This window comes from Serinus canaria, chromosome 9 (assembly GCF_022539315.1).
Source record: "Serinus canaria isolate serCan28SL12 chromosome 9, serCan2020, whole genome shotgun sequence".
Classification (NCBI taxonomy): Eukaryota; Metazoa; Chordata; class Aves; order Passeriformes; family Fringillidae; genus Serinus; species Serinus canaria.
In genome coordinates this window covers 9,502,039-9,517,086 of record NC_066323.1, presented here as the reverse complement: position 1 = coordinate 9,517,086, position 15,048 = coordinate 9,502,039, and the positions used below count along the sequence as shown (strand labels likewise).

General features: G+C 58.0%; 1 protein-coding gene across 1 annotated transcript; it reads left to right on the top strand.

Moving 5' to 3' along the window:
* The first annotated feature begins 3,463 nt into the window (after window positions 1-3,463).
* MUC4 (mucin 4, cell surface associated) lies at window positions 3,464-14,611 on the top strand. Its single transcript, XM_030227190.2, has 28 exons — window positions 3,464-4,388; window positions 4,705-4,844; window positions 5,035-5,199; window positions 5,278-5,433; window positions 5,558-5,688; window positions 5,921-6,009; window positions 6,317-6,493; window positions 6,583-6,726; window positions 6,817-6,936; window positions 7,146-7,348; window positions 8,060-8,138; window positions 8,387-8,557; window positions 8,735-8,836; window positions 9,041-9,277; window positions 9,661-9,795; window positions 9,885-10,063; window positions 10,188-10,347; window positions 10,427-10,525; window positions 11,088-11,270; window positions 11,363-11,436; window positions 11,757-11,821; window positions 12,108-12,307; window positions 12,504-12,672; window positions 12,756-12,914; window positions 13,257-13,274; window positions 13,721-13,758; window positions 13,842-13,939; window positions 14,145-14,611. The coding sequence occupies exons 1-28, from the start codon at window positions 3,518-3,520 to the stop codon at window positions 14,199-14,201; spliced, it is 4,419 nt and encodes a 1,472-aa protein (XP_030083050.2). The 5' UTR covers window positions 3,464-3,517; the 3' UTR covers window positions 14,202-14,611.
* The last annotated feature ends 437 nt before the right edge of the window (window positions 14,612-15,048 follow it).

Genomic DNA, 15,048 nt, shown 5'->3' with positions numbered 1-15,048 from the left:
CAACAGTGGGGTCGGCCAGGGAAGGACCTTAAAGCTTCCCATGGCAAAATGGGTGTGACTCCCCAGCATCAGTGGGTCCCCCGAATTGGGACGCTGCCACCTGAGCACAGGCTGCGAGGACACGGAGACGTCAGTGCCCCAGGCAGGGCACGTGGTGTCCCTGTCCCCCCCACCTGGAGGAGTGCTCACCGGTGGAGTCACCCATTGCACACTCCCTTGAGAGAGTGAGAGCGGCAGCCGTGCCGCCTTCCTCCCTGACACCGAAGAAGCGCTATGGGGTGCCGGGGCCCGTGGCCGCTCTGGAGCTGGGTGCTGTGGGGGTTCTGGCTGCTGCCAGGTAAGTGCCAGGGTCCCTCGCATGCTGACCAGGTGGCTGATACCATGTGGGTGATGGGCTGCAAACAACGCTCCGACGGCTACCACGCTGCAGGGTCGAGCCCGAGTGCCCGGCCGTGGTTTGCCCTGTCTCTGTCCGCGGGTGCCAAAGCTTTGTCACGGTCCCCAGCTGCAGCAGGGGAAGGTGGCTGGAATTGTGAATCAAACGGAGGGATTCACCCTGGGGGAAGGTCCCTGTCCTGTTGGTGTTGGTCCTCCCGCAGAAGGGAGGAGGATAGGGGGTGATGGCGACTCCGGGCTGGCTTTTTCCTCACCTGCCTTCATCACAAGCTGGGGAGATGAAGGGGCAACCCCTTGTCCCCACGCTGGACCCATCCGAGTCGGGCAGCATCTCCCAAGTGGCCGACAGCTCCAGCGCCAGCGCCGAGCTGCCTTCAGACCTGGCCATGTGCCGGGAGCTCCCCGGAGCCGCAGCCGCACGGGCAGAGCTCCCCTCTCCCGCCGGCCCGACCACCGCCCCCGCGGGCAGCCAGAGCTCAGGTAAGGCCGGCAGGCAGCTGGCCGCGGGCAGGTTCCTGCCTGCTGGGGCCGCGGTGGGGTTGATCCAGCTGGAGCTGCTTTGTCTCGCTCCACAGGCATCCTGGTGCCACAGGCAACAGAGAGAGGGCTGGTCCCAGCTGGAAGTAGTGGTGAGCAGGAGGGACTTCCCAGCCCGGCAGCTCTCTCTGGGGGTCCAGCAATACAAGGCAGCCCCCAGGCAGGGTCAGGGGCTGGGCTCTCCTCTGCAGGTGCTGCCAGCCAGCCAAGTAGCATCCCTCCAGCTCCCACCACCACTTGGCACATGCAGCCTCTGTCCTTCAAGCCATCGGGGCACACAGTGGGTCCTGCCCTGGGTGCTGTCACCATGGAGCCGACGCCAGTGACAGCACAGACCACAGAGCCATTACTCCCCCAGGATGAGAACATCGCAGCAACATCCCCCAGCATAAGCAGGAGCTCTGCTGAGCCACATAGTAATGCCGTGCTCCTGTCCCAGGAGGTCATACTGGGGCTGGATGAGGCCACCTCATTGGCCACCTCATTGGCCACAGCTGCCAGCATCTCTCAGGACAGGGCCAGCCCCATGAAGATGGCAGCAGCCACAGCCAGTCCCCCCGACAAAGCCACAGAAGGAGCCTTTTCTTCTACCACCACTGACACCAGCAAGGCTGCAGAGCCACGGACAGGTGCCTTACCCAACGCTGACCACAGTGCCTCACAGGACCCTCCTGGGCCCCCCAATCAGCTGCCTCCCGCCCTTTTGCCTCAGCTTCCTGAAGAGGCTGTGCTGGGCACAGGAGAGACGTTTCCTGCCAGCCACAGCGCAGCCCCGGGCACTGCTGGACATGGGCTCCCTGCAGACAACGCTGCCCACCAACCCCAGGCCACCACACAAGCTGCGGGCACACTGGCTACAGTGATGGATGTCGTAGCTGCAGAGCACATCCCACCTCTGGGAAGCACCAGTGCTGAGCTGGTGACCATCAGGAATGAGGCCAGTACCAAAGCCACAGCAGGCACTGCTATCCCAAAGACCGAGGATGCACCAGGAGGGCTCAGCATGAGTCTGTCCCCCAATGCAGCTCTCAAAGACCTTGATGGTCCCTCTCCAAGGCCCTTCCCACACTCCATGGGCTCTCTGCTCCCTCAGTCCCTCTCAACAGGCCTTGGGACCACCACAGCAGAGGCAGCTGCAGGCAGATCTCCTTCAGCCACTCCCAGCATGTCCATGCCTTTGTCCCTCACGGGCACCACTGGAGCAACGCCAGACAGGGCCCCTCGAGCTGCTACTGCTACTGCACCACCACCTTCCATCACTGCAATTGGCATCGGGACTGTGCCAGCTACCCATCCATCCTCCTTTGTTAGCAACACTCCAAGTAGTGAAGCAGGGTTGGGATCAGCATCACTGGCCAGTGGCAGTGCCACCACAATGCCAGGGGACACCGAAGCCACCCTGCCTGTGCTCGATGCACACCCCGGCCACAGCCTGCCAGGTCCCACAGCAGGCTCACCAGGAACTGGCATCACACCCAGATCTGCACTAACCCCAGTACTCAGGGCTGGGCCCCAAATTGTGGAAGCTCCAGGAACAGAGATGCTGTCACCCAACACTGCACCAGGCACTGGCAGAGCTGTATCAGATACCCCTGGGGGACCCAGAGCAGTCACTGTCCCCATGGCATCGCAAGAAGGTGACCCCCCTCTCCTGGAAGGTAGAGCCAATGTAGGGATGGCTCTGGAGGTGTCCCCATCCAGCACCCCCCAAGAGATGGCAGCGGTCACATCCCCACTGTCCCTGGCTGCCCCACTGCAAGCAATGGGGCCTTTGGGTGACCCCCAGCCCAATGGCAGCACCACAGGGCGAGCAATGGGCATGGGGTTCTTGGAGGTGAGCACGGAGGAGAACCCAGGTGCCAGTGCAGCAGGGCCAGCTCCCAGCCGCATGATTGTCACTGCCAGGCCATCACCAGAGCCACCTGCCACTGAGAACAAGCCCACTGCTGGGGTCACCTCGCTGCCTGTTGGCCACACAAATGTGTGGGAGGCTACAGCTGCATCCCAGAGAGGTGCCACAAGCACCACTGTCCATGTGGACACCACCAGCTCTGAGAGCAGCACCGAGGGTGCAGCACCCTCAGCCAGCACCAGCAGCACCCGTGTCCCTGACTCCAACGCCAGTGACACAAGCCTGGCCACCACGCCGGCCACCACACCATCCACCAGCACGTTCCCCAGCAACACTAACCTGCCAACCACCTCCACAGGCTGGGAGACCTTTGTGACCAGTGTCACCACAGCCATGCCACCTGCCACAGCATGGGCCACCAGCACCAGCCGTGCCCCACCCCTTGCTCTAACACACAGCGAGACAAGCGGAGGTGGGCAGCCTGTCCCACCCCCAGCAGCACGTACCCCCGTGGTGGAGACAACTCTTGGACCCTGGGGCATCCCTGGTCCCAGCACTGCTGTTGCAGTGTCTGGTTCCTCCCTCCCCAGTCTGCACAGCCCAACAGAGAAGGCCACAACAGCCCCCTTGTCCCTGCTTGGTGTTGGTGCAGCTGGGGTGGCAGTGGCTGGACAGACTCCCACCGAGTCAGCAACAGGCACCACTTCTCCTGCCTCCATCAGGTACCACGACATGGGACAAGCAGCGAGCACATCACCTCCTGCCTTCCAGACATATCCAGGGGCACCTGCCTGGAAGGAGAAAACAGCCATCAGCACCACAGCCACTGCTGCAGGGAACAGCACTGACACCACTGCCACCACTGCCACTACTGCAGGCAGCACCACTGTCACCACTGCCATCACTGCCCCCACTGCAGGCAGCACCACTGCCCCTGCTGCAGGAAACAGCACTGCCATCACTGCCTCCACTGCAGGCAGCACCACTGCCTCCACTGCAGGCAGCACCACTGCCACCACTGCAGGGAACAGCACTGCCACCACTGCCACCACTGCAGACAGAACCACTGCCACCACTGCAGACAGAACCACTGCCACCACTGCTGGGAACAGTACTGCCACCACTGCAGGCAGCACCATGGCCATCACTGGAGGGTACATCACTGCCACCACTGCAGGCAGCACCACTGCCACCACTACCACCATTGCAGACAGCACCACTGCCACCACTGCAGACAGCACCACTGCCACCACTGCAGGCAGCACCACTGCCACTGCCACAGAGAACATCACTGCCACCACTGCCATCACTGCAGGGAACACCACTGCCACCACTGTAGGAGGCGCCACGGCAGGAGGCGCCATGGCAGGAGGCACCACGGCTATTGCATCCACAGCCTCCGTGAGCCCAGACAAGGAGGCGGGAAGTCTCCCAGGTACCATGGCACCAGTGACACAACAAGCCACCACCAGCCCTGCTACCACCCTGTCTCATGCCTTTGGGACACAGAGAGGACCATCCACTGAACTGAGCACAGCTGCCCACACCACCACTGGGCACAGAACTCCTGCACCTGAGCCCCAACCCACCCATGAGCTTATCAGTAAGTAGATTTTCTTTTTCCCAAGGACAAGAGTAGGAAAGGGGTTTTCAGCCAGTCAAGCATTGGGATGGATGAGGGTACAGCCTGGTCTGGGGTATCTCATCTGCGTTGCATGTTGGGCTGCCAGATTAATAGGAAAAGGCAAAATAGGACATTTGAGAGCATCCCAAAAGCAAGTTGAAAATTGGGTTACAATCCATCAGAGCACAGGCACAGCATCCTGGCAGCAAGCAGGTAGGTTTGTCCTGGCTGCAGGATGGATAAAGCAGACATTAATGATTTCACACCTTTTTCATTGATCTCCTGCCCATGGCAGAGCCAGCGACTTCACTCTACCCCTTTGGCGTGGAAGGAGGGGATCAAGAGTACGTCCGGAGGATGGTGGATTTTAACTCACCCCTGTTCAAGCCAGAAATTGGATTTCCCTTTGGGAAGTCACTGCGAGATGCTCTCTACGTGAGTGCCCCCTTTGGTGAGCACGTAATGGATGTGCTGCCTTTTTGGTAAAAAAACCCAGACATTGAAATGGAGCAGAAACCAAATTTCATCTGAATGTCATTCTTTTAACATTTAAAATGGCTGATTTCTGCTCACTTGGATAGCTAAAAGCTATCCAAGTCAGCAAATAACAAGTTCTTTTGGTTAGTTTACAGATAACGGACAGATCATTTTTCCACCCACGGACAACCATGTCCCATCCAACCCCAACCCCCCTCCCCGGGGCTTCACTGGCCGGGAGAGCTTGCCCATGGTGGCTGCCTTTTGGGACGATGCAGACTTTTCCAAGGGTGTTGGCACCACTTGGTACCAGGTGAGGGCCACCAGAGGTGTTCTGGCAGAATCCAGTACCCAGCTCACTCATTTAATTCTCTCTTTTGCCATCTGGCAGGAGTACTCTACACTCAGCTCTACCCAAGACCCTGTTGTCCAAGATGTGGAAGCAAAGATTGAGAAATACCTAAAAATCCCCTATGTGGCAAAATGGACCTTGAAGGTCACGTGGGAGAAAGCTCCAGCGTACCCATCCCGGAGGGATGACATTCAGGTGAGAAGTGCAGGACCCAGGTGACAGAGAGGAGTGCTGGTGGCTGTTTAAAGCCTCAGTCTGCTCTGCAGGGAGAGCAGGGCAGGCTCTGGGAGTGCTAAGGGGGTGCCTTGGGTTTCTCCAGACGAGCACCTACCAGGCAGTGCTCAGCACCGACGGGAACCGCTCCTTCGCCCTGCTGCTCTACCAGGACGGGGGGATGCGCTGGGACTACAGCAGGCTGGCTGCACCCAACGTGCTGATTGGCTTCTCCAGGTGCTGCACGCGTGTCACTGCCTTTTGGGACAGCAGAGATTTGTTCCAGCCCCGTGTTGAGACTGTCAGAGGCATTACCCCCAGGAGAGCCCAGCTCCCACTCCTGGAGCAATCTTGCCCCATTTAAATCCTTTCTCGTGCACATGGCAGCAGTTCCCACCCCAGCTGCTCTACGGGGGGAGGAGGAGGGCTGTTTTGGAAGGATGACCTCAAACCTCCTCTCTCCACACAGTGGCAATGGCTATGCCCAAAACAACGAGCTGACTCAGAAGCCACCAGCTGTCAAATACCGACCAGACCAGCACAGCAGCACCGGCTCCGGTACGGTATCGAGGGTCCTTGGGGCAGGTGGGGATGGAAGGAGCTGTGTGCTCTGTGCCAGGAGCATATCCCCAGCACCCATCCCTGGGAGGCGATGGGCCAGCAAAGCCACTGGGCAAGAGCTGGCCACCCAGAGCAGGCTGTTGGTATCCCATGTCCTCCTGTGGCTTGCCACAGCCCCGCTGGCTCTAGAGGGAGCCTGGAGACCTCGTGTGAGGTCAGTGGCCAGGGACAGTTGTCCCACGGGATCCCTCAGCACAGGCAGAGATCCTGGTTGAGCAGTGTTGTTCTGTGGTTGCTCCCCCAGATGTGCGTGGGCTGTGGATTTACAGACTGGACAGTCGCTCCCGGGTGAATTACAGGCTGCAATGCCTGGCGTGGCTGGACACGGAGCCAGCGCCGGCCACCTGGAACAGCCAGCTGCCACCATGCCCCTGCTCCCGGCCCCAGGCAGAGCTGGATCCCCGCTACCACTGGAGCAGAGGTGCCAAGGACAGCCCCCCAGGACCAGCTGCAGGGTGGGGGTGGTGCTCTCCAGCTCTGGAGGTGGCTGTGATCCCCCCACTATTTCAGGCCCAGCAGACACCTCCGTGAGGATGCTCCGCACTGCGTCCCCCAGCCCAGCTGGAGCTGGAGTACGATGTCTGTACCAAGGTGGGAGCCTGCTCGAAGGCTGGCAGGAGAGAGCATGGAGCCCCCCCTTCCATGCTGTCACAGGTAAGGGGGAACTGGCATTCCCTCACCCTAAAATACCCCAAGCATGGGCAGAGCAAGGGCCCTGACATACCCCATCATGTTCCTCCACAGACACAGAGTTGGAAGCGTTCAACTGGTGCTGCCGGCGTGTGGGGAAGCCCCTGTTCTGTGCCAGGTTTGCTGAGAAGAGACCAAGGGTTGACTGTGAAGGATATGTGCCACCCACCCCTGGTGAGTGCCCAGGCTCTGCCTCTTCTGTGCATAGATTCTGCTGGTCACTGAGCTGTGCATAGACCCCGTGCTTCAGCACTTTGCAACTTGCCAGTGGGGGCTGCTGAGCCACCACTGAGCAGCTCTGGGGCTGCTCTCCTCCCTGAAATGACACCAGCATTTGCTCTTCTTCCTCTGCCCAAAATGTCTCCGTCTCCTTTGGACCCCAGCTGGTGCCTTCGGGGACCCTCACATCACCACCCTGGATGGACTCACCTACACCTTCAATGGGCTTGGGGACTTTGTCCTGCTGCTGGCCAGTGATGCCCAGAGCAGCTTCATTTTGCACGGGCGCACAGCACAGACTGGCATGGCCCAGGCCACCAACTTTGTGGCCTTTGCTGCCCAATATATCTCCAACACCACCACAACAGTGAGTAGGAGTGCCCTGGGTTTGAGTTTGGTCTTCTAATGGGAGAGACCTCTCTGGCAAGTTGGGCATCACCTCTGCATCACCTACAAGTGGGTGGGACCCAAGAAGCAACCCCTCTTCTTTTCCTGCCACCTCCCTCCACTCTAACAAAGTACTATTAGTGAGGAAATGGACTATTCACTAGGCACAGGTCTAATGTCTCCTGCAAATAGGCCAGCAAGAGCTGGAGACTCTGGAGGAACATAGTCTGCTTCACCTTTTCCATTGCACATTCTTTGTCCTGACACTTTAGCACAAGCAACTGCTCTTCCTGACTTTGCAGAATTGCTCCCCACACCCACGTCCAGTCTGTAAATCCAGCAGAATGTCCTGGTGTCACCAGGAACAGGCATTGAATAACATGAGGAGGGGGCTCAGAGTTGGGAGCCCCCCAGCACAGCTCTCCATGCTGTCAAGGTCAGCTGAGGAGTAGTGGTGGCCTGGGCGTGTCCCTTACAGTGGTGACAGGCAGCTCTCTGTCCTCTTCTGTGCAAAACATCAGAGCTGCTGCACTGTGTCTGCTGGGGTGGAGAGCACACCAACACAGGCCCCAGGGCTGAGCCTCTCTTCCTCGGCTGGAGGAGGACAGAGTTAATAATTGTTCCCAGCATGGAGGGACAGCAGGAAGAGACAAGCAGAGGGGCTGATTGGGACATCCACCACGATTTTCAGGTTGAGTGGACCTTGGGGAGCCAGGATGACATCCAAGTCCTCCTGAACAACGAAACCATCCGGTTTTCCTATTCCCAAGGTGAGCAGGATCTATTGTTAAATGCTAAATATATGGGGGAGGGGGGACCAGAAATGTCCCCATCCCCTGGGACCAGCCCTGCCCAGTGCTAGGGCAGCCACCCTGAGATCCATTAAATGTCTCTCACCCACACCTATCTCTGGTCTGGGTGGGGTGGATGGGGAGCACTCCCCTCCAGGAGTCCATGGTTGCCATTTCAGGTCCCAGCCTTGCATGGACTCTCCCTCTGTGCTCTCCTTCTCTTGCAGGCCTGGGTGACGAGGTGTACTACAGCCCTGGTATCCTGCTGGTCAACGCCTCCTCTGTCACGGCCGTCTTTGATGGGACTGTGGCTGTCTCTGTCTCGGCCACCTCTGGGATCCTCAGCGTGGTCTGCAGCCTGCCCAGCTGGTACCACAACAGCACCAGCGGCCTCCTGGGTGAGAGCTCTGGCAGAGCCGGGGTGCAAATTCTCTTCCCACTCTAAAGTAGACTGGAAAACTGGGGCGTTGTGCTTGTGAGGGCAGGGACACCTGGGTATCAACTAAACACTGGCCAGCACCAGCGAGGTCACCCCTGGCATGGGGGATTCCAGCACTCTGGTGATGCTCCACCAGGTGTGTGGGACCATGACCCTGCAGATGACTTCCAGATGCCAAATGGTACTAGCATCCCTGTGAACAGCAGTGAGGAGGAGATCTACAGCTATGGGATGACCTGTAAGTCCAGGATTAGGATCCCTCTTGATCATCCTCTGCTTCCTGCACCTTCTGGCCATGCTTTGGCTTGAGATATTTAAACATTTGCCTGAGGAATAGCAATGTCAAGGGAAGGTGTTTGGTGTCCTCACTGCCCCGTGAAAAGGAGCCCTAAAATACAACAAACCTTAAAATGGCTGATACGCATGGCGTGCTCTCTTGCAGGGGCTGTTGGGGAGCACAGCCTGTTCACTCAGCCTCTGGACTCACCAGCACTGAACTTCACACCCTTCTTCTTGTCTCGGCTGCGGCAGGAGAATGAAAGCCAGTACGAGCTGGTGGCCTCTCAGTGTCACGGCAGCAAGGAGTGCATCTATGATTCACTGAGCACAGGGAACTTGGCCCTGGGCTTGGCCACCCAGAGCCTTGCAGCCGACTTCCAGCAGAGGAAGACAGCACTCAGTAAGTGGAGCACATCCTCACCTCTGAGAGGGCATGGCTTGGATGTAACTGGGCAGTGCCCTGCTCCTTTCCTGGGCTCTCTTGCTTCATGTGAGACAGAAGAGAAGTCACCAAAGTCTTGGATTTGCACTGCCCAGCTGGCTTGTCTCCAGTCCTGGGAGATGCCACCAGCAGGACAGTTGATCGAATTTTGGAATTGCATTTCCTGGAACTGCATTTCTGGCTTCTCTCCAAACCTGGGAGACGCCACCATGCTGTGCAACATAAGGGCCTTGCTGGTGGGCAGACATGACAGCATCTGCCTGGGGTCCCATCCTCACCAGGAGGGAGTCTGAGCCAAGGGGTGACAAGGCCACATGTGTGCTGGGCTGCTCTTTCCTCAGATGCCTTCCCTCCCATCATCACCGGTGACGCATCAATCACGGCCTTCAGGACAGAGAAGGTCACAAGGCAGTACCATGCCTTGGGGGCGGGTGCACGCTTCATTCCCCATCTTTCACCACAGCTCAACATATCAGGTAAGGAAGGAGAGATGGGGCAGCTGGGATGGGAAGGAATGGGATGGAATTCCTCTGTCAGCTCTAACTCCTACCTCTCCTCTTGGCAGAGAACGGCACCCTCATATGGGAGCCCCGTGGGATAGCCCCATTCACCATCAACCTGGAGGCTGTTGGCTCCAACAACATCTCTGCACTCCTCCGGCTCCGCTTCATCCTTTGCAGATGTAGCAGGAGCCAGGACTGTGACTACAGCAACACTGTCACTCTCGGGGAGTCTTCCCTGCAGGTAGTGTACCAAAAAGCTCCTCTGGCGACACTGTGCCTGTCCCCATGCCAGCTGTGCTGGCTGTCTTCTCTGTCCAGCCATCCTCCTCATGTTCCCTAAGCCAGTGTCACTATCCCCTTCCCAGCTGGCAGCCTGCAGATGCGAGAGTGGCTACTCAGGTGCCCTCTGCCAGAACCCTCCGGACCCCTGCTTCCAGGGATGCTTCCCTGGTGTGGGATGTGACCCTTTCAGTGGTTGTGGCCCCTGCCCAGCTGGCCTGACGGGGGATGGAGAGCACTGCTCAGGTGACAAGGGTTCACACCGTGCCCCCTCAGACCCTAGCCAAGGCGTTTGTCCCGGTGCCACGGTGCGTTGTCTCAGCAGATATTGATGAGTGCACGCAGGGGACGGAGTGCCCGGGGAACAGCACCTGCACCAACACTGTGGGCAGCTACATCTGCTCCTGCCTGGCCAGTGAGCAGGGTGAGTATGGGGTCCCTGGCAGGCATGGTCCTCGTCCCCATGACCCCCAGGCTTTGTGGAGGAGAATTCCTGAGGGACCCAGGCTGGCCAGAGAGGAGAGAAGGGGGAGCTGCTTGAGCTCTGTGCCCAAGCCCTTGCTGTCATTATCAGAAGGGACCAGAGTCCAGCCACTACTTGTGTTCCCAGGCTGTCGATCTCACTAATCCGCTGGGAAGAGAAATTTTTCCCATGCAATTTTTCTCCTTGAGAAAAAAATTCTCATCCCAGAAGAGTTCAAATGCACATGTGGAGGTTGGAGACTAAATCAAGCCCTATTTTCAGATTGCTTTGGTGGGGTTGAGTTGATGGCTTTTGCTCTTGTTCTAATGCTGAGATTTAAGAAGGGCAAATGGCTCCAGCTGGAAGGAGGGGGAGTGGGGCTTTTCCTCAAAAAACTCCCAACATATAAAAGAAAAACAAAACTTGGAAGAAAGGCCTTATGGAGCAGCTGAGGATGGCTCAGAGAGCTGGGGCTCTGCTCTGCAACCAGCTTCATGCCTTGACCATGCTCTCCATCCCACAGGTGAGAGGCCAGGCTGTGGCTCAGACTGCAGCTACCACTCCTGCCCTGAGGGCTACTGCAGCAACGGGGGACACTGCCACCTTCACCCCATCACTTGTGCCCCCACCTGCTCCTGCCCCCCAGCTTTCACCGACCAGCGCTGCCTGGTGGCAGGGGGGGATTTTCAGCCACTGCCCAGCTCAGGTGGGTACCTGTACCCTGTGTGGGGTGAAAGCCAACCCCACTCACCCTGCTCCTGGGATGCCAGAACCACCACCATGGCTTTCCCCCAGCAGGTCTCCCTCGGAGAAGCATCCAGATGAGGATCAAGACACTGCAAAATGCCACTGCTGAGGAAGTCAACAGCACTGTATGTCACTGGAGGGGTGGGCTCAGAGCAGGGGACACACTGGCCTACTGGGCAGCTTGGCAGCTGGGGGTGGGCATGCCTCTCTGTATGCCCTCCCATGGGATCTCTGGGGCTCCCGCAGATCCACAAGCCCAGAGGGAGGAAGCACCATTTTCATTATGATGGCTGCAGCCATGGCCCATGCCAAGTCTCCAGCAAATGAACCAAAGGCCAGGGCAACCCCTGGGGCTTGGCCACAACTCCTGCATCACTCTTCAACCTTTCCCCATGCTGGTGTCATTCTGCCTTCCCCTAATCCCTTCCTGCTCCACCTGCTGCAGGTCTCAGCCATCCTGGACTCCCTGGAGGTAAAGGCTTTCCAGAGCAACACCAACATCACCCAGATGTGAGTCAGATGTGAAGCAGCCTGTGACCACTCCAAGGATCGGGTGGGGCAGGGCTGAGCGTGGGGCCAGAGAGTTTGGTGCCCAAAGGGCGTTTTCCTCCAGCTCAGAGTCTGTTTTCCAGCCCTGATGCTGGTAACCCTTGGAGACACAAGTCCGTTGGCACCTTCCACTCCTGCCTCATCCCTTCCTTACCATCACCCAACTGGGAATACTGAGGCAGGGTGAGGCTCAGTCACTCTGAGAAGCAGCAGCAGCTCCACCAGCAGCCCTCTCTTTTCCCTGCAGGACAGACAGCGATGGCTTCACTTTCGTGGTGGTGTCCGAGTTTGCCTATGACAGCCGCGGGACCGTCATCCGCTTCCTGAACGAGGAGCTGCCTGCAGCCATCACCGGCGCCTTCAACGGGCGGCGGCGGCGGCGGGGGGCGGGCACGGGGCTGCTCTTCCAGCGCCTGCACCGGGACAACATCACTGACCTGGTGAAGCGTGAGTTGCTCCTGGCACCGAGCTGTGGAGTACCCTCCTGTCCCCATTGTCCCCATAACCCAGAGTGCCCCAGGGATGGGCTCACACCCACGGGGGAGGTGGGTGGGCAGCCTCCCAACACCAGGCATAGATCCAGCTTAGGAAAGCATCAAGGGGTGTTGCTACAAGGCTGAACCCATGTGCTTTCCCTCCCCAGTGACAGTGGATGAGCTGAGGGACTATTTCCCCTGCTCTCTGTATGGCTACAAAGGCTACCAGCTCCACTACATGGGGACCATTGGCTTCATCTGCATCTCCCCCTGCAAGATGGGCTATTGCCAGCACGGTGGCCAATGTCAGCACCTGCCCGAGGGGCCCACGTGCAGGTAGCAGCAGCCCTGAGGTGGACAAGGCCACCCTGCTCAGCTGCTTCTCCCACAGCATCACAGCTCCTCCCTCTCATCCACAGCTGCCTGCCCTTCTCCATCTACTCTCCGGCCGGCCTCCGGTGTGAGTGGCTGGCCATCAGCCTGGCTGCCTTCCTCGGCATCCTGCTGGGAGCCCTGGCTCTGCTCTGCCTCCTGTTTGCCATCGCCTGCCTGGCCCTGCGCCTCTGCCGCCGGCACCAGGAGTGAGCCACGGGCTGGGCCTGCACAGGGCTGGGTGTCAGCGAGAAAAACTGATCAAACATCCCCATTTGAAAGATCCACCACTGGTAGAACTCATCTACCAGTGGTGGTTTGGGCAGGGGGACCCTGCCCTGGGAGAGTGGTTGGGTGACCTTTTAATATCTTCCAGCCCCTTTTCCTGATCTGTTGCTCAGGGGTGCAATAGAACCAGTGGGTTGAATGTTAGCTTTCCTTTTTCCCCCAAGCTAGGTAGTGTTTGCATTTCTACCTCATCCCACCCGATACTTGGTTACAGATGGGCTTTCTATTTAATTTTAATTTGCATACCACCCAAATGATTTCCACTTCAATTCACATGGGTCTGGAAAGAGCTGGCCTGGAGCAAGGAAAAACGGTTTAAGAATTGGACCTTACTCTTCTGCAGAGCATGGAGTTAACAGAACAATGGCAAAGTGCAAAGCTGGGGCGGAAGAACCAGCATCTCCTTCCCCCCTCCCCCACCCTTGGTCCTGTGGATGCATCCACACCCAGGGGATCTCCCTGGCTCTGGTCAGAGCTGTGTCCTGCCCCTGCTCCCAGCTCCCTGCCAGCCCTGGATCTCTGGGAGGTTCCTTAGTTCTTTTGCACTTATGGCAAGGCAAGAAATCGTGCATGCACAGCCGGGGCTTTTCCTCCTCTTACAGCCCCATCTCACCCCTACAGTCAGTCACTGGTCCCCTTTGCCATCTGACCCAGACACCAGCATCAGGCAGGGGTTCTCACAGCCCCTGCTGACATGTTCTCCCTATTCTGTTCCCCCTCTCAGGGCCAAGGAAACCTTGTGGAGGACAAGGCCCTTCTCCTGTGAGTACATGCCTGTAAAACTCCCCCCACTAAGGCTCTGCTTCACCCCACTCCTCAAGCTCCACTCCTCTTCCCTGCTCCAGCTTTAACGATGGCAGGAGAGCAAGCAGAGCCCACCATCTCCCACTCCCTGGAAAGGCATTGGAAACTGCAGCTCCAGGCCATTGACCCTTCAGTCCAGGTCTGTCCTTGGGTTACTCTTTCCATAGGGTGTTGGGTTTGGGAACTTTGGACTGGTCTCTGAATCCTGTGCCTCAAAGGAGCTCAGGAGTTGTGCCTCATCCTGAAGCATCACCGATGCTTTGGCCGGCACTGGGATCTGCACCACTGTCACAAAGCACAGAGCCAGTGCCCCACTGACAGCATGGCCTGTTCCTCCTTTACAGATAAGGATCCAGAGACCCCACGTTATGCCTCCAAGCCAGTCCCCCCAGCAGCCCTAACCTGCCACCAGTCCTTTTCTGGCACCTCCAGGCTCACAGAGGAGCCAGACACTGCTGCCGGCTCCGCCGCTTGCTCTCGAGATCTCCAGCAGCAGCAGCACATGGAAGCAGGGGACAGGCAGCTGCCTTTTGGGTTCTGGGAGGATTCTGAAGGAGGTGCTTTTTTGAATGTGTGTTTATCTTGAGTGACCAAAGCAGGAGCATTTCACCTTCCCTGAGGACCTGCAGAGACACCTGGGATCATCCTTGAATGTGTCTGCACCAGGGGTATGTGCTACTGCAATATAACCAGACCCTGCAGATCCCCTGAGAGCAGGGTCAGGTGGGGCAATGCAGTGATTGTAATCCCTTAGGAACCAAATAGAATAAACCAAAAATGTTGGCTTGCTGTTAAATTATCTGCACCTCAAGGGTCTCTGCTTCACTATCATTGAGCCCTCAAGTCTCTGCTTTCTGCTGGTCCCATCCACAGAGCCAAAGTGAAAATGGATGTAAATTTTTTGATGGCTTCCTCCCCCCATTTTCCCTACACACCTGCAAGTCTCCTCACACTGCTTTCATCGACACTGCTTACAGCAGCTCAGATCACACAGGTCGGGTTTTGGCCCCTACAAACATCCCACAGCCTTTCAACCCTGGTGACTGGGAGATGCTGACCCAAGGAGGGGGTATCAGACCCCATCATATCCCCAACTCCCACCCCATTCACTGCCCTAGACCCTGGCTTAGCTGTATGTCCAGTACTAAAGTCAGGAACAGAAATATCCTGTAATCCTGCTGCTCCAAGCCTGCCCCGTCACTGCTTCCCACCCCAGTTTGGCAGAGGACATGGCTGCTGCAGAATCAG